Here is an 18,201-nt window from a genome sequence, read left to right on the forward strand (position 1 = left end):
ACGGTTGTAATTACCGATGATGAGTGCCCACAGGAGCCCAGGGATGAGCAAATCCCCCGGGGTACAGTGGGAGCAACACCTCTAATTATCAGTCCCAAGTGTTAAGGCAACACTTCTGCTGCTGCTACCCATTAGTGGCTCCTGGGAGGGGCCATACGCTGCCATCCTGGGCACACCCCTCCCTGGGTCCTGCCAGGGTGGCGGCTGGTGACACCGATGCCACCGGGATGCTCACGGTGGTGCCAAGCTCTGCGTATGTTTTTTCTCCTCCTGGATGAAGTTTGTTGGGTTGCTTCCGTCCCCGGGGGGGTTAATAACCCCAGATGGGATCCGCAGCCTTTCAGGAGGGGTTGTCCCAGTGGTGCCCCGGCTTTGTGTGCAGTGGCACGTCTGGAGGCAGCGAGGAGAGAGCAAGTGAGCCAGCACCTCCTGAAAAATCACCTCTGGAGGCCACACAGCCGGGTGCAGGGTGGTCATAGGGAGAAAACACGTCTGTGGGTCCAAGGGATCCTTATTTCTTATTTTCTCTTCCCTGAGTTCTTTGGCCCAGGCAGGGATGAGCCTCACCCCCATCCCAGCATCATCCCCCCCATCTTTCCCGGGATGCAGTAACTGGATTTTCCCGCCACAGCCACAGCCTGTCCCCACAGCTTTAGGACATCCCCGTGGGCTTGCTGGCCACCTAAAGCTGTCAGCACCCCTAGGTGACACCTCCGCACTCCCTTCTCCCCCCTCCAACACCAGCTAAATATCCCAGTGCATCTCTGGGATAACTGGTCCAGTGTGTGCTGGGGAGAGCATCCCCCGCTCATGGTTCTCATGAGCCAGTGGCTGCCAGGATGGATTTTTTTGTACTGGGATGAATTTTTCTGCCTCGGCTGCTGACGGGGAAGGTCGGTGCTGGGGAAGGGGCCGAGGCAGCGCAGCCGGCGCCGGTAACGTGGCAAGAAGGGCCCATTGTGGCGAGACGCAGCTGCGCGGGGTGCGGGAGGGGAGCAAAGGGAATGCAAAATGCCGGCGATGGGAAAGGCTTGGGGGATTCGCCATCCCCCTGAGGGTGTTTCCCCACCCTGCACGTGTCCCAGTGACAATAGGGGCTTTATGGGGAGCGACTCCGTCCCCTGTTCCAGGAGCTTCTGGGATCTGGGATGTGCCATCCTGATGGGGTGCTGTGGGTGCTGGGGACACCTCGTCCCCACCCTGTCCCCCTACACAGCCATGGGCTGGCCCTGCTCAGCAAAGAGGGGTGGTGGTGCTGGGTGCTGGGGTGCTCCCAGGGACCTGATCCCCTTGGAGCCCGGGCTGCGCCATCAGCAACTTGCTCCCGAGGCTGATGGCGACGGGTCCTTGAAGTGGTGTGACAAAGTGACACTGGGAAGGAGGGAGAGTGGCTCCGTGCCCTTCCCAGTGCTCCTCTGCGAGCCGGTGGGCAGCAGCTCCTGTTTCTCTCGCTGAGCTTTCGTGAATTATTCAGGCACTGCCTCTCTGCGGATGCCCCCCCCCCTCGCCCAGAGCCGAGCCCCCCTGCACCCAACCGGGGGCCACAGAGGTGGGGAGCAGCTGGGGCTGGTGCCACTGGTCGTGTGCTGGCCACCGAGGTGGAATGTGCAGCGCGAGAGGGAGCGGGATGAGACGTTCAACCTCCCCGAGCACCAGGCGATGCTCAGCATGCGGGAGAGGAGCCGTTGCAAAGCACCATTTCATTTCATTGAAAGGAGGAGAAAAGGAAAGGGGGGAGAGCGAGAGCACACGAGCTGGCCCAGATCCTGTTTCTTCTCTTTTTCGTTCTCTGTTTTCGTGCAGCGCCAGCTCTCACCCCCCACTGATCGGCAATGGCTGCTCTGTCCACGCTGGCAGCGCCTGTTGCCACCCAGGGATGGGGTTTTGCTGGGGTGAGCCCCGGCATGGCCCCCAGCTGAGCACCACCCTCAGCTGCTGCTGGGACCCCAGGAGGGTTTGGGGTCTGGCTCCGGGGCTGGAGTGAGGTGGAGAGCTGTGCAATGCAAGGGAGCATCCCTGAGATGCTCCCTGGGAGGGGATGGAGACAGGAAGGGTGTGGGGTCTGCATGCTGGGCACACTGGGAGGCTACTGGGGGAGAGCAGGGTGCCCCCCCCCCTCCAAGCTCATCCCATCACCCTTCACAGCACCTTCAGCAATGGCCTGAGAAGGGCGAGCACAGCAGCTGGGGCTGCCCCAGTGATGGGGATATGGGATGGGACAGTGATGGGGATGGAGAACAGGACAGCAATGGGGACACAGGACAGGACAGCGATGGGGACAGGGGACTAGGCAGTGATGGGGACATGCTGCTACAAAAGCTGGCCCTGCCAACATGAAGCTGCCACGTTCTGCCAGTGCTTCCTCAGCTCCACTCACCGCCTCCCCCCGACCTGTCACCGTCTCTTCAGCCCGCAGGCCCATGTCGCCCTGTTCCTGGCTAACGGCTTGTTTCCACTGCTGGAAGTGGCCACCAGGACCAGATGAGCCCGGGAGGGTGATTTATGCCGGGCAGGTTGATGCTGCAACTGCTTGGGACAGTGGCAGCTGCTCCGGCTGTTCTGGCACAATGTGGGGCCGGCAGCAAGTCCTCGGGGGCAGCAGGAGTGGGGGCTCACGGCAGGCAATGTCCTGGGGGTGTCGGGCATCTCCACGGGGTGGGGGGACAGCAGGGTTGGAGGGGGCTGGGGAGCATCTGGGAGGGGGCTGAGGTTCGTTTCCCAGCCACCGCGTGAGACCAAGATTCAAGTCAAGGCTCCGGTTAATCCGGACTTTAATCCGCTCTAAATCCCACCATTAATCTGTTTAATGTCACCTTTTGGAATGAAGATCCTGTGCTGTGGCTCCTTCCCGCTGAGCCGGGAGGAGGAGGAGGAGGATGCTCTGACAGTCCCGATGCTGGGGAGCTTGGGGTGGGGGTGCAAGCCTCGGCACGGCTCGGTGGGTCCGCGGGGCTCATGGGGTCCCTGGCCCAGGGTTGAGCTGACGGCCGCAACCCCCTTGTCGCTGCACCCCAGCCTAAAATTCCTCCACGTGGCTGACATTGGCCGGCAGCAGGACCCGGCTCGGGGGGATCCCCACGACACCCCAATGAGAAACCAGCCCTGTGCCCACCGTGGGGGCTGCCGCCACCCACCACCCATGATGCCAGGCCCCACGCTCCTCTGGCCAAGCAGAAAAGATGCCCGTCCCCGGTTTGTGCTGGCGGTTCTGGGTGGATTGGGACTGGGTGGGAGTTTTAGGGTCTGGGGGCAGCCCTTGCGTCCCAACCCCCGTCCCCCGAGCTCCCCACGCCACAGCCACCCGCACACCCCGGCACACTGCTCCCGGCGAAGGGTGGGAGTGGGGCAGAAAGGGGCCAGCTGCGGGGATGTTGGCACCGGAGCAGACATCCCGCGGACGACCCCCACGCCGTCCCCCCCCTCCCCACGGGTGTCGCATCCCCGTGGCGCACCCAGAGACCCCCACGTGGGGGCGAGGGGGAACTTTCCTAGACACCCCCCCCCCCCACCCCCTCCCGACCCCGGTGCTGCCCACGCTGAGGCCGGTCCGCCAGCGCCCTCCTAAGTCCTTGCTCAAAAGCGCCCCGGCACCAGGCTGGCGTCCCCCGCCGTTTCCACGCGTGACCCCCCCGGGTCCCCGTCACCCGCCCGGGTCCCCGTCACCCACCCGGGTCCCCGCCACCCACGCGGCTCTGCACAGACCCGAGGGAGGCCCCGCGGACGGCACCGCCGTGCCCGGCCCACGCCGCGCTAACGGCACCGGCCCACGCACGGCGGGACCCGCGGGGCCGCCCCGCTCCCGCTCCCGCTCCCGCTCCCGCGGGGGGACCCCCCGCCGCGCGTTTCCATTGGCTGCTTCGTAGCAAGCCCCGCGCCGCCATTGGTTAGTCCCGCCCGTGGGCCCCGCCCCCCTCCCCGCCGCCGCTCCCGGCCCCGCTCGGGACTTCGCAGCAGCCGCGGGCGGGAGGCCCGGACCCGCCGGGCACCGGGCACCGGCTCCGGGGGCACCGCCGCGCCCGGGCAGGGAGAAGCGCCGGGGGAAGAGACACCCCCCACCCCCCCCGCCGGGCCCCGCCCCGCCCCGTCCCGTTCCGCCCCGTCCCGTCGGGGGCACCGGAGCAGCCCCGGTCCCGGCGCCGCGCTCCCCCGAGGTAGGCAGCAGGTAAGGGCCGGCCGGGCTCTGCTGCCCGCCGGTGCAGCGCTGCCGTGAACGGGCCCCCCCTAGTCCTCCCGGTTCCCCGCCCCCAGTTCCTCCCGGTTCCCCCGGTCCGTAAGGGCGGGAGTGCTCGGTATCGGCCCGGTTCGTGCTTGCCACTCCGGGACCGGCAGCGAGGCGAAGGCTTTTGTCCCGGGAGGCGAGCGCGTCCCTCCGCCTCAAGGCATCGGCCGTGACCCGCCCCCCCCCCCCCTCCCCCCCGGTGTCACCGGGCACCGGCGGCCCCACCCGGCCCACGGGGCAGCGCAGCCCCTGGGAGCCCTGGCGGGGGGATGACACCGAGGGTTTGGGGAGCCCCGAGGGGCGGGAGCTGCTGGGTGGGCAGAGCCCGGGGCTGTTCCCAGGAGCCCCTGGCTGTCCCTCAGTTTCCCTGGGTGGGTAAAACAGGGGGAAATGGGCGATCTCCCCCCAAAACCGATGAGAAATCCAAGGGGGGCTTGAAACACCACCGGGTCCGGCGGGTGACAGCTAACGGGAGCTGGCGGAAGGTGCGGGGTGGCTCCGGAGCCCATGTGCGAGGGCAGGGACGGGTGCCCCATGGCAGCACTTGGCTTCGTGCGTTGCCCCGTCCTTCCTCCGCACCCGGCTGCTGCCTGACCCCTGGGCTCGAAAGGATGAAATTCCTCCATTCCCGGAGAGACGAATCCCTTTGGCGAGGCCGGATCCTGCCCGGAGCAACAAGAGCTTTGTGGAAAACTTCCCAACTCCCACCAACCAAAGCTTTATTGGCTCTGGAGAGGGGAAGGATTATGGCCATAAATATTCTTTGCCAACCCCAAACCCAGCACCGGATCCAAATTGTCCCGCGGAGCTTTTCTTCCCTCCCGGAGCGGCTTTGTCCTCGCCGATCCCTGGGCAGGAAGCATGTGATGTACCAGGGCCCCTGCTGCGGGACAGATGGACAGACAGACGGTGGTTTGGCCTCTGTTTCCTTCCCCCTGCTCTGTTTTCCACTTCCCCATGAGTCTCCTGAGCCTCTGTCTGCTCCGAGTGAAGGAGAAAGGAAGTTGCTGCCGGAGAGCGCGGCTCGATGGCAGCTTAATAAAGAAAAGGAGGAAATGGAAGGCGAGACAGATGCTCCAAAATAACCCCCCTTTCCTCCTCCTCCTCCTCCTCCTCCTCCTCCTCCTCCTCCTCCTCCTTCTCCTCCTCCTCCTCCTCCTCCTCCTCTCCATGCTGCAGCTGCCTCCCCACTGGGGCACGGTAATCCCAGCAGGATTCCTTGATACGGCACCAAATCAGCTCCCCCATCCTGAATCAGCACCGGGCAGCACTCCAGGATCTCACCGGGATATCACCACCCAGCGCCCCCCTCCCCCCACTGTGCCAAAGCACCCGCGGTCGGCACCTCACCATGTGCCAGGATCCCATTCCCATGCGGTGCCGGCCAACGGGAAGCGCCGGCGGGATTCGCCACCCACGCTTGGGGTTGGCATTGCCGGAGCCCCCTCGGATCGGCCGCCCGGCTCCTTGCACAGACACGTTGGAGTTGCCGGGGCAGACAGGCGTTCCCAGGCATCGGCGCACGCCGGATTTGGTGCGAAGGAGAAGCCAAAAAGCTTCTGCTCCTTCCCGTAGGTGCCCGTGCCGGGGCTGCGTTCGCAGCCCCGGCACGGGCACCTACGGGAAGGAGCTTATGGGATAGGGGAGTTCGGATCCTGCCAGGAAATAGTGGGGACAATGATGGGGATGTGGCCGAGCACTAGGCAGCGCCGCTGGCACGAGCGCCAGGAGCGAGCGGAGCGGGATACAACCACCCGGCACCGCGCGGTGCCCGGCTGAGGGGATGCCAGTGCTCCCCGCCGCATCCCCGGTCCTTGCTCCAGCCTCGCAGCCGGCTCCAAGGAGCCGCGGGTTTTTTTGCCGGCCTTGCCAAGTAATGATTTTTTTCCTCGGGTGAGGTGTTTACTCAGTGGCTTCCTCTCTGGCCTCACCCCGCTCGGCACACACGCGCCGGACCCGGTGGCTCTCGGTGCAGTTTGCACCCATGGCAACGTGCGAGGGACGGTTATTGCAAAAGGCGGCGTGCGTCCTTCTTCCTCCTCCTCCTCTGCCGCACCAGCGCTGGTAAAATGGGTTCTGGAAGCTGGAGGGGTCACAGAGGGTAGGGGACAGGCTGGTGACGGCGGTCAGGCTCTCCGGTTACCTCCCCGTGCCGTGCCGGCGCTCCGACCCGTCTCCTGTAATCCAGCGCGGCGGCAGGGTTTAATTAATTAATAGGGGTTGGAGGCGCGGGGAGGTGGTGGAAAGCGATGCCGGGGGGACGGAGAGCGAAGCAGCGGGGTCCCATCCGTACCCCCGGTGTTTGGCCGAGGATTGGGGGAGATCGGGGGGTGCTGGGGTGCGGAGCAGGGGCGTTCTCCAGAGCAGCGAGAGGAAACAGCACGCGGGATGGGGGGAAAAACGGGGACATCTCCACCATTAAATGTTCACCCTGGCTGGGGGGACGATGCTTCTGTTGGAGGGAACTTGGAGCAAGACAGCTACAAGTTAATATGGCCCTGGAGAGGAGGAGGAGGAGGAAGAGGAGGCGGAGGTACCTCTGCTCTCAGCTGGAGCTTCGCAGAGCCCTCCCCTCACACCGCACGCTTGCTCCCTGCTGCCCCGTAAATTATTTAAGTGCTTTTACTTTCCTGCATGAAATATTCAGCCCGCTGCCGAGGGAGCTGGGGGGGCTCGGGGGGGGGGACACATGAGCACACGGAGCTGCTGGTGGGTACCTGGTCGGGGGAGAGGGATCTTTGGGGCAGGTAGAAATAGCCCTGGGATGGCGTCGCTGCTGGATTCGGCCCCTCTGGTGTAAATGAGCTGCCGGCCGGTGCTCACGCAGCGGCTCTACCACAGCACGTGCCAGTGCCACCGGCCCCAGGCGCTGGGGTCTTGTGTCCCCCGCCCCCGCAGACAGGAGCTTTAATTGATGCTTTTTAACGAGAGGGCCGGACTCTGCTCTCGCTTGCACCCACCGTGGTGTAGGAGAGGGGTCCCCATGGGATGGGGGGGCTGAGGTTGCAGCTGAGTGTTGGGTCAGATGCTCGTGGGTGCTGGCCCAGTGGGGAGGAACACAAACCTGCTGGTGGAAGTGCCGGCAGGGCTGTCTGTCCCCTGCCAGCGCTGGATTTGGCCATCAGCTCCCCTGCCCTGCAGCAGCGTGGCCGGGGTGCTGCTGTGTCCCGGCGCTGGCACACGTCTGTCCCCAGGGGGGCCCGTGGCAGGGACTTCGGCGGTGTCACCGCATCCCCACCTCGCGCTGGACATCCAGATGTCCCAGCCTTCGGCTGAGCCCCCACACCATCACTCAGGGCTGCAAACCGCCCCCCCGAAACCTGCAAAATGGGTGGAAAACCGCCCCAAAAAAGGGCTGTGCCTGTCCCCAAAGCCACCGTTGGGACCACAGCCCTGCCGTGCTCTTCCGGAGCAGGGAGGGACTTGGTGAAAGCAACGCCTGGCTGCTGTTTTTCGGTAGAAGAAGCGGGTTTTTGAGGGCGTTTTCATTAAAAAGAAGAAGCGGGAGGGGGAAAAAAACAAGCCCTGAGCAGGGCTGGAAACTTCAGCGACAGGAAGGAAACGGGGTGGTTTATTTCGGTCTCGAGTTTGCTCGTCGGGGCAAGGCTTGCCTCTTCCGTGCGCCGATAGCAGCCCCTCCGTGAACAATGGGGTCGCGGGGCCCTTCCCGGCAGGAAAACGGCTCATTCCGGTGAAATCTGCTGGTTAGTGCTGAGTCAGCAGGTCCTGGTGGGACAGAGCGTGGTGCGGAGGGTGCTGGGTTAACCGGCCCGGTGCTGAGCAGGAGTGAACGCGCCGGGAGGTGAGCTTGGGTTTCCTCGGGGTTTGCAGCGAGCGACCTACAAAACGGCCCATGGGCGCTGGAGAAGGAGCAGGTCGCATTTTGGGGGGTCGAGGAAAGACCCCCTCTATACCGCTTTGTGCCTCAGTTTCCCCACCCCACCCCACGAGCAATGCTCCTCTCCCCAGTTCCCGGCAGGAGAGGGCTGTGGGGCATCCAGGTGTTTTTCAGTGCCGGGAGCGGAGGGTTGTTCTGTTATTACAGGCGCTAATTGGGAGCCGTGGGCGCGTGGGGCAGCTTGCGAGAGCCGGCGCTTCCTAGTTTTTATGGGCTCCGTAGGTGGAGTTTGCACTCGCTTTATGGCTGCGGTCGCCCAACAGAGAGCTCAGGCGTGGGAATTCCGATTTGTCCAGGCACCGCTCCTGGCGGGGAGCCCGGGGCACCCCACAACCGCCGCGGAACGCAAGGGAGGGGACTTCCAGCGTGCCAACACAGCGGCAAAGCCCCGCTCCTTCTGGAAGAAGCTGCCCGCCGCAGGCAGAGCGAGTCCCCCTTGTAGTCAAAGGAGAGAAGATGGAGCCACGCTGCCCCTGCCCATCCTGCCCGTCCCTTCGGGCTCAGCACCGGCAGCATCTCGTGCGCGGGGCTGTGGGCGTTAAATGAGCCCGACCTGCCTGGGAGCTGCCAACAGCTCTGCGAGAGCAGCCTCTGCTTTGTCATTTCTGTCTTATTAAGCGCGAGAGCCTGAGCTCGAAGCTCACGCTGGCAAAAATCAATGTTTTCACATCGAAGGAAATTCTTACAAACCTCTGTGTTTTTCCCCAGGGCTGTAAATAACACTGCGTGCGGCAGCTCGCGCGGTGCCGGTGGCGGCGGCTCCGTTACTGCTCGCTTAATTCACGCCCTCGTAGAGCCTCGGCCGCCCTCGGGCGCGGGGAGCTTGTGGCTGGACGATGCGTGGGAAGCCGGGGCTCAGCTCGCCCCGTCGCCGTTGCGCCATTGCCCCGTGCACCGTTGCCCTTGCGCCACCGGCTGCCGTGAGACAGAGCCTTGGCCGCAGCGGGGTGTCCGAGCCCCGCGGGAAGCCGGGGTTTGCTGCCGAGAGCCCAGCGTGAGCTCTGGGGTGGTAGGAGCAGGATCCCTGACGGGGGTCTGGGACTAGGTGGCAGCTCCGCTTGGGGGGGTCTACAGGGCTGCCCATGGTGGGGACGGACTCGGTTCTGCGTTGGAATAACCCTGACTTCCCTCTCCATATCCACAGCCAGTTTGTCCCCCTCCATTCTCACACCTGCAGCATCCCTTAGCTTCAACAGCTCGCCTCCCCTCCCTGGTATTTATAGCACGATCCCATCCCTTCCCCGCTCTCGCTTTGCCAGGGTGACCATGCCACGTGCAGGCTCTTGCATAAGCACCCCCCGTCTCTGCCCATCCATCCTGGCGCGGGAGCCGGTTGTTATCGTGCTGTTCTCGCCTCCCCGTGATTTGTAGCTCTGCGATTTCCCGGGGCGAGATGCATCTCCAGGGTCGGTGGCGTTTTATTCGTTCACAGCAGTTTTTAAAGCCGTAATCTGCCTGAGATGATTGATTTAGTCCCGCCGGGGTGCAGCGAGTTGGGCTGTAGGCGAGCGGAGGGTGAGGTTCCTGGCTTGCCAAATTATTCACCTCTGTGCGATGCTCGTGCCGGCTCCGGAGGAAGCCGAGATGGCGGCAGAATGAGTCTGAGCTCTGGGGAAAAGGGCTTCGACGCACGTCGGTGGGTGCTGCAAACAGGCCGTGCTGCTCTGGCCTCGGCAAGCACCGGGCTGTACGCCAGTACGTGGCTGTGCCGGCTGTGGTGGGTGACTCAGCCATCACCTGGGTTGTCCCCAGTTCACCCTGCAGGAAATGAGTCAGGTTTTAAGGAAGAAAAAATGTTAAAATGATGGGGCAAGAGTCCTTCCTGCACCGGGAAGAGGGCGGTGCCAGTCGCAGGAGGGAGACGGGGATGGAGGATCGCGGGCGATGCTCAGGTAGGGAGACCTCGCTCGCCTCCGATGCTGCCCATTGCGCTGTAGCTTCTCCCCAGAGTTCGGGGGAAGGAAGGTGGGAACATGCTGTAACTCATCCCACCATCTCACCTGCCCTCACGCCCAGGAGCTCCTCTCGGTCTTGCCATTAGCTGGAGATGCTCTTTCTCCTCCCAAAAGGCTGTGTGGGGAGGAGAGAGGATGGGGACTGATCCAGGGCATGGGCTGAACCGTGTGTGTGCCTCTTCCCCCTGCAGAGATGGACACCTTCAGCACGAAGAACCTGGCCCTGCAGGCCCAGAAGAAGCTCTTGAGCAAGATGGCTACCAAGACCATAGCCAACGTCTTCATTGATGACACCAGCAGCGAGATCTTGGATGAGCTCTACCGGGCCACCAAGGAGTACACCCACAACCGCAAAGAGGCCCAGAAGATCATCAAAAACCTCATCAAGATCGTCATGAAGTTGGGCGTGCTCTATCGCAACGGGCAGTTCAACCCCGAGGAGCTGCTGGTGATGGAACGTTTCCGCAAGAAGGTGCATACCTTGGCCATGACGGCTGTCAGCTTCCACCAGATAGACTTCACCTTCGACCGCAGGGTCATGTCGGGTGTGCTGACAGAGTGCCGGGACCTGCTGCACCAGGCTGTCAACGGCCACCTGACGGCCAAATCCCACTCCCGCATCAACCACGTCTTCAATCACTTTGCGGACTACGAGTTCCTCTCGGCTCTCTACGGGCCGTCTGAGCCCTACCGCACCCACCTGAAGAGGATCTGTGAAGGGGTTAACAAGATGCTGGAGGAGGACAACATATGAAGTTGGCCAAGATGGGCCATCGGCAGCGACTGCTGGACTCTGCCTCCTGTGAGACTGAGGACGGGACGTACGCCTGTGTTGACCATCACCGGGCTTGACGTCCTCTTCTCCTCTGTAGTGCTAACGCATTTTCTTCTCGTTTCTACAAAAGACTGAACCTCTTGACTTTGTCTAACCCTTGCCCAGGGTCTGCAAACCCCTCCCTGCGCTGGGCTGAGTCCTTTCCAGGTGATCCTGGGCTTCTGGGCCTCTGCTGTACAATTTGATTTCCTTTGCCCACCAAGTGCTCTTAGCTCAGAGTCCAAGGAACTGGACTCCTTGCCTTGAACTCTATCATAACCCTCCTGGGGGAAAACCAAACCAAAGACTCAGGGTGTCTAACGCCTCTGAGGTGTCTCTGAGCGGGTGGGTAGTTGCTTGGATGAACGGTTGTAAGACCCTATTACCGGAGGGTTGTGGAGCTCCATGCTTGTTTTTCAGCAGCTCCACGACGTGGTGGGAGCAAAGCATGGTCCAGGCTTGTGCTGTCCAGGGTAGGAAGGTGCTTCCACACCTTGCAGGGTAACACGGGCTTTGGCCTCTTGAAAGACAAGTCCTTGAGACCACAAGGATCCCACCTCGCTTGGGGTGGCTGTCCTTTGGGGCAGGGAGGGAGCTGGAGGGACCTGCTCCGTTCCTGCATCCCAGGTACATCCCTTCATCCAAGACCCAACTCCTCCCACCAGCCTCCTGTGACGGTACCACTGTGATGGCTCCAACGCCTTCCTCGGTGGTTGTCCAAAGCTCTCCCTAGGATTTCATACGTTTTGTGTGTCCCCGACTGAGTTATGGTGGTTATTTTTTAGCAAACTCTGTAGCCCTGATGAGTTATTTAAATAAACTCACCTGTTTGGCCTGGGTGCTCCATGGGGTTCCTACAAAGGTGATAAAACGAGCACCAGGGGCAGCTGGTTTGGTCTTTTCACTGGTGATTGCTCTCTGCGACCTGAGGGTTTCACTCTCCATCCCCTGGCATCGCTGCTGCCCAGGCTGCCCCTGCTCCGTGGCACAGCAGCTCCCAGGTCTGCTCAGCCAACGCTGAACTGGTGGGAGGAAACACGGTGGAAAACCCAGCACAAACCGATAGCGAAGGTCTGGGGTTTGGGGAGGGCGGGGAGGGGGGAGCAAATGCTGCTCCCACGCAGACGCCCACACATGCTCCCCTGCATCCCCACGTCCCCTCGCTGCAGAGCAGGAGCTAAGAAAGCACAACCCTGGTAGCGAAAAGCAGCGGGCATCTCGGCAGAATTCAATATGGGCGTGTTGTAAAAGCCTTGTGCTCTCAGAGCATGGATGCACCAGCCATGGCCTGCTTCCAACACCCTTGATCTTGGCTTTGAACACCGAAAATTGCCCTTTTAGCATACAAGACGCCGCACAATCTCAGCCGGCCTTATCTCCACGACCTCCTTGTGCCTCCTGTTCCATGGGATGTCTCCAGGCACGGGAGGCTGCCAACGCTCGTGGGCAGAGAGCGGCTCCGTGGCTCCCGTTCGCTGCTCCCTTCCCACTGCTGGCTCGAGGCGCTGATAACTTTCAGCCTTAAAGATTAAATAAAAGAAATAAAGCTCCTATCTCTGTCATTTCCTAGGCCTGGCCCCAGCTATCGCCGCTGATTTAATCGCAGCTCGGGGTGGGGGGTAAAGCCCGTTTACAGGTGTGCACGGAGGGGGACGCGGCCAAGCTCCACCGAGGCGCCGGTCCCTCGGGGAGGGCAGGGTGAAGTCGGCCTTTGGCGCCCGGCCTTTGAGAACAGACCTTCCCTTCCCCGCTGGGCTCACAGCAGCTGTCAGGTCCGTGCTGAGGAGTCGCCGGAGCTGGAAGCGGCTTCGGTGGAGTTAGCGGCAGACGCGGCGAGCAGGCAAAGCGGAACGGGGCTGGCGGCGGTGGTGACGGCCAGCAGCGCTTCGCTTGCAGCTGGGCAAGATGCTCCTGAATTGCACGAAACGCCTCTGCTCGGATGAGCCCCGACTCGCGGCTGTTCCCCGTGTCCCCGGGGTTTCGTACACCCCAGGAGCACGCTTAACCCGCCAAATGCCTGGCACCAGCTTTCCTTCGCACGCAGGGGTCTAATCTGAAACTTCCCCCCCCCCCCCCCCCCCCCCCCACGCCAAACACCCGCCTCTTCCCCAAATTCCTGCCTCTTTGTCCCCAGGAAGCCCTGGAGAGCACACTCCCGGCTGGAAGAGCCATCTCACGGCCTGGGTTTCCAATCCCAACCCTGGCTGTGCAAGTCTGGGAAGTGAGTCCCTTCGACTCCCTTTGGTCTGGTCCCCTCAAGCGACTGGTTAAACAGGGAGAAAGGTCGGAGACCTGCAACATCAGCGCCCTAAATGCAGCTTGGAGCTCAGGTAGGAGCACACTGGGGATGATCCTGGGCCCTGCAGGTTATCTGCAGATCCAGAGAGCTGCACAGCAGAGGAGGAAGCATTTAGGAATAGCCTGGAAAACAGAGCTCCTAAAATCCCCAGTGCAAAGCACCCCCAGACTGCCAAAAACCAGGGAACTCCCCCCAAAATGGGCAAAGCAGCTACCAGCCACCACTGGGCATCAAAAGCCCTCATCATGACAGCGCTGGGTTACGCCACCTTACAGCTGGAGCCTTGTCCTCACGTGCTGGGACTCCGCTCGGGTGGGCAGAACTCCTGCAAACCCCTCTGCAGCCTCCAAACTCCCAGGCAAAACACCAAAGGTCGTGCCACTCGCTGGGCAGGAATAATAGAGCAGAGCAAACTCAGGCCAGAGCACGATGCTTTATTTCTTTATTTGTGTTGTATTTACACAGGAAAGGAATTCCACATTCCCTCACTGTTATTACTCTAGATAAGAAATCGCTTCTGTACGTAGAAAATAGTCCTGCAGTTGTACTGAGACGTGGAAGTGTTGCTTGGATTGATTCCTGGCTTGTGTCAGAATAAGCAGCTCTGCCTTCCCCCCGCCAAGTTACCCCAGCCCGCGCTCTGCACTAGGGCAGGCCCAGAGCATCCTCCCAGCAAAGCCAGCGATGGTCTTTGGCAGCCGCACCAACAAGGGGTCAGACAGCTTTGGCCAACTCTCTCCCTTCCTTCCCCCTCCCACCCAATTTAATTATTTCCTCCTGTCGTGCTTACAGGGAGAGAAATCCCGTCTCCCCTCCAGAGACGACAGAGTTAACAACTTTCCTTCAGCAAACCACGTTTAAATCCAGCCACTTATCTTTCGACATTGCTCTGCCTAGGAAGGGAGATAAGGAGCCCCCGTTCGAGGGGAGCTTTACCATATTCAGGAGATCAACCAAGCAGAAAGCGGGCGACAATGGCTGGCTGCAGATCAGGCGTCTCAGAGGAGGTTTCCAGCTGCAAAGCACGTTGTTACTCTGACACAAGACAGAATGCATCTGCCTTAACACCTCCAAGCCCCACTTGTGTTGGACCCTAGCACGTTGCAATATGGGAAACATAAAAGGTTTGGCCAACCCAAAAAACCCGCAGTGAACAAGTAATCCTCTTTATCTGCCATGCTCTTCCAGCCCAAACACCCAGCCCAACGCTGGCCTCGGGGTCACAGCTCGTCACGGGGCGTTTTTGCTACGATCATGAGTTTGGACAGTTCAAACCGGAACTTGCCTTCCCTGTGAGACACTAGAAAGAGAGAAAACAAGCACAGGATAAACAGATGGGAAGGCAGGAACAAAACAGCCCTGCTGGTTCTTTTCCAGGACGATCAAGGCAGCCAGTCGGGCATTGCACTTCCTCCTCACGCACACGACGAGCACGTGGTGATAAACCCATTCCTCCCCCACGCTAATTGAACATTTACACGGGAACGAGACCCGCAAACCCCTGCTGCCAGCTACGGATCGAGAGCACTACACCCCTGACGCCATCCCAGGCATTGCCCTCCTATACTTTATCACCCATCTGCTTTAAGCTTAAATGCTCAGCTCCCGGTAGACAGCCGGGCTTATCTCCCACGCCAGCCCCTTTCTCCCACAGTTCTCTTGGTCACAGACCTGCTGTTTCGGTGATTTCGAATTCTTCCTGTTTTAAGGGGATGTCGCTTTGTCCACCCACTGCAGCTTGAGACTGAAATGGGAAGGAAGGAGGTTTAAGCAGTTGAGGCAATCCAAGGAGCTACTGTATTCAAAGCAAACAAACAAACAACAGCACATTTTGAAAAGGAACAAATTTATGTTTTAACAACGTGGAGTGAAAGAATTAAGTCCACAAAGGAAAATCTCTTGGCTATTTTTCCATTTCCTATTAAGCCACAAACTTGTGTCCTTTGGGTCACCAAAAGCCTCACCACTGAAGAGCAGGAAATGGAAGAGCCAACCGGACAAAAGCCCCAGCAAAGCTTTTATTTACCTCGTCACGTGCCCTTTGTCGAAGCAAACCCAGACTCCCCCTGCGCAGCGCACCCTGGCAGGGTGGTGTCTTGTGGAGTCACCAACGCTGGCAGAGCCGGCAGCAAACCGATGGCGTCGAGGGAGCAGAAAGAAGACGGCGCAGGAGAGCCGACCTGCCGCCGCTCTCCTGACTGCCACCGCTCTCCTGACTGCCACCGCTCTCTCATTAGGGACGTGACGGGGTCCATTTCACGGCACAGATGTCTAATAAATGTTTCCCATGTCCAACCCATGTTTTACAGCAGCCTCCCACACGCCTGCTTCCAAGTGATCAGCTGGGACTTACGTAAGCCATGGCATGCTCTATCTTGGCTCCTTTCACTTCAGCTTTAAACTGGGTAAAGAAAAGATAGGACTTCCCTTGGGGCCTGGAACAAGAAAGAAGAGTCTGTGACATCGGCAGAGAGGGTGGAGGGACAGATGAGCTCAGGATTCATGGCTCCCTCCCTCCCCAGCCGCCTCTGGTTCTCTTGCAGCTCCGACTAGCGAGGGGGGGCAGAGAGGGGGGAACACAGCCTGTACAAACCACCACCTGGCTAAAGAGCCCACCCAGAGTCCCAGCACCTCTCGGGAGAGGAAAGCCCTCCGGTGCTGCCCTGCCAGGGAGGCAAACCCAGCCGGGAGGCAGGCTCCCTGGCCGCTGGCTGGGGCCCCGGCCCAGATCCCACCTGCTTTTGCCTCAGAGAGTTTCGGGTTCAAGAGCACACCTCCAGATGGAGCAGGAGAAGAGCAGGTTGTCTTCGCTGACTCCAATGTTCATCTGCCATTGCTGCAGAGGGGAAAGGGCCAAAGAGTTAACGTGGGTGAGAGCCCCGCGCTTCCCGCTCACCCCCGAGGCCAGTCACCTCCCCTCCCAGCTGCAGGCGGGACAACTTTCAGCCGTGTGAGACCAACACAACTAGGCAGCATTTGCTGATGGGCCCTTTTGCACAAAGGTCAAGGCTTGTTTGCCCTCTCCTCTCCACAATTTCACTAGTACAGTTACAGAGAAGAGTTAGAAGTATCAGTTCCCTTTACACTAAAAGGACCTGATTCTAACAGGGCTTGCAGATACGAAAGTACAAACCGTGTATCTGCACAGCGCTCGCTGCAGCAGCCACACAAGCTGCAAAAAACCTTCGAGGCTCCTAAAGAACACGGGAGTTACTCCTACGAGGCCCTTCCTGCCAACTGGGGTAAGGAAACGTCCCTCCCTGTTCTCCAGAGACATCCATCCCACAGATTTGTTAAGCCTTACAAGTGTCACGGCCTCACGAACCACAGCGTCGTTGCAAAACACGAAGGACGCTTCCGTTCAGGGAGCAAATCCAACGAGTTACTTTTGCAAACATAAAGCGCTGGAAACGGTGCAACCACCCTTCCTCACAGCTCCCGGTCCCTGGAATCAGCTCATGACAAACAAAATCGTCCTGAACAGCTTCTGTGCAGCTGCAGAGACCGAGCTTGAAGGTTTGCCCAGCTCACCTCGTTCGTTCCTCCCTGAGCTGAATACGTGAAGGAGCAGGTGTAATCCCCCTGGAAGAAGAAAAGACGATGACGAGCAGCCTCGCTCTAGCAGGACCTTCTCTTTGTTCACCACCAGCCACTTCTTGGTGATGACGTGAGAGCTGGGGATACTTGAGAGAATTACTGGGGCGGCAGCATGGTGCAGCCCCCCGTGGTCTCACTCCGGGGGTGATCGAGGAGGAACACGCACCACGTCCACCTCTGGAGATCGGTGGAGCGCAGGCAGAGCCGGGGAGCACGCAGCCCTCGTCCCCCACGGGGTGTCGGCAGGACCCCGTGGTGCCGGGGTGAGGACTCACGTTCTGGGGGGCGCAGGGACGCACAGCCCCCTCCTCCACTGGGCCCCTTCCCCTTGGTGAGCCTCCTTCCAATGGGGACCCTCTTTCTTCGGGACCCCCTTCCCCCTGCCGCCCCCTCCCTCCCCTTGGGGTACCTCCTCCCGTTAGAAACCCCCCTTGGGGATCCCCTTCTCCTTGGGGGCCAGCCTCCATGGCAAGCCCCCCTCCCTAGGGACCCCCTCACCACGGAGACTGTCCCACCTTGGGGACCCATTTTCCTAGAGGACCCCCTTCTGCTGGAGACCCCCCACCTTGGGGGCCCTCTTCTCTTTGGGGACCCCCTTCTCCGGGGGGGACTCCCTCCTGCCTTTGGACACCCCCCCTTGAGGACCCCTCTCCCCCAGGAACCCCCTTCCCTGCCCCCGTCAGAGGCTGGGTCCCCCCGCCCCTAGCAACCGGCCCCCTAGCAACCACCTCGGACCAACCCCCCCCCACCCCCCGCCCAGCCACCAACTCGTCCCGCCTTCCCTGGCTGACAGCCAATCGCCGTGGCGGGAGGCGGGAGCGACGTGGCGCGCAGCCAATCAGGGAGAGGCGCGTACCCTCTCCTCACCCCTTCCCTCCTCGCCTCTCACCAGGCTCCGGGAGAAGGAGTGAACCTCCCCGCCGGGCCGCACGTCGAAGTCGGCCGTGCTCGGTTCCTCCGCGGCCCGGGCCGCCAGGCACAGCAGGGCGGCGGGCACCAGCGCGGCCCACAGCCTCCGGCCGCTCCTCCCGCTGGGCGCCGCCATCTTGGAAAGGAAGCCCGGGCTACGGCGGGCGGGAGGGGTCAACGCGGGCTGCGGCCGCTCAGCGGGCGCCCAAGCGGCCATCTTGGGTGTGGGCAGAGAGCCCGGGCAGGTTAACCCTTTGGGGGCCGCGGTGGGGACTGGGGACCACTGGGATAAGGAGCCGTGAGGACACGGGGCTGTGGGGACGCTGGAACAAGGAGCCACTGGGATATGGGACAAGGGGACGTGGAGACAGGCGTCTTCCCCCCCCCCCCCAGCGCCCCTGGGGCCACGCTCTGCTCTGTGGTTGCTCCCACTGGGGGGGATATGGGGCATCTGTGGGACATGCTGGGGAGCCCTCGCTGCCACAGGCCGTGCCCCCCATCCCTGCAGCC

The 18,201-nt window shown here is 61.4% G+C and overlaps 2 protein-coding genes across 4 annotated transcripts; one reads left to right on the forward strand and one right to left on the reverse strand.

Moving 5' to 3' along the window:
• The first annotated feature begins 4,125 nt into the window (after window positions 1–4,125).
• On the forward strand, window positions 4,126–11,951 carry TIPE1 (TNF alpha induced protein 8 like 1). 3 transcript variants are annotated; one of them, XM_086477567.1, is made up of 2 exons: window positions 4,126–4,151; window positions 10,264–11,951. In XM_086477567.1, exon 2 carries the CDS (start codon window positions 10,266–10,268, stop codon window positions 10,824–10,826), a length of 561 nt encoding a protein of 186 aa, XP_086333693.1. In that variant the 5' UTR covers window positions 4,126–4,151; window positions 10,264–10,265; the 3' UTR covers window positions 10,827–11,951. The 3 variants fall into 3 exon arrangements, with proteins under 3 accessions (XP_086333693.1, XP_086333694.1, XP_086333692.1); XM_086477568.1 differs by lacking the exon at window positions 4,126–4,151 and adding an exon at window positions 8,007–8,021; XM_086477566.1 differs by lacking the exon at window positions 4,126–4,151 and adding an exon at window positions 9,919–10,009.
• A 1,648-nt stretch (window positions 11,952–13,599) lies between these two features.
• MYDGF (myeloid derived growth factor) lies at window positions 13,600–17,827 on the reverse strand. The gene is made up of 6 exons (XM_086477569.1): window positions 17,672–17,827; window positions 16,717–16,767; window positions 15,960–16,021; window positions 15,539–15,620; window positions 14,857–14,929; window positions 13,600–14,485 (listed from the first exon to the last, which is right to left on the reverse strand). The coding sequence occupies exons 1-6, from the start codon at window positions 17,825–17,827 to the stop codon at window positions 14,406–14,408; spliced, it is 504 nt and encodes a 167-aa protein (XP_086333695.1). The 3' UTR covers window positions 13,600–14,405.
• Window positions 17,828–18,201: the final 374 nt, after the last annotated feature.

This window comes from Leptosomus discolor, chromosome 24 (genome assembly GCF_034619465.1).
Source record: "Leptosomus discolor isolate bLepDis1 chromosome 24, bLepDis1.hap2, whole genome shotgun sequence".
Lineage (NCBI taxonomy): Eukaryota > Metazoa > Chordata > Aves > Leptosomiformes > Leptosomidae > Leptosomus > Leptosomus discolor.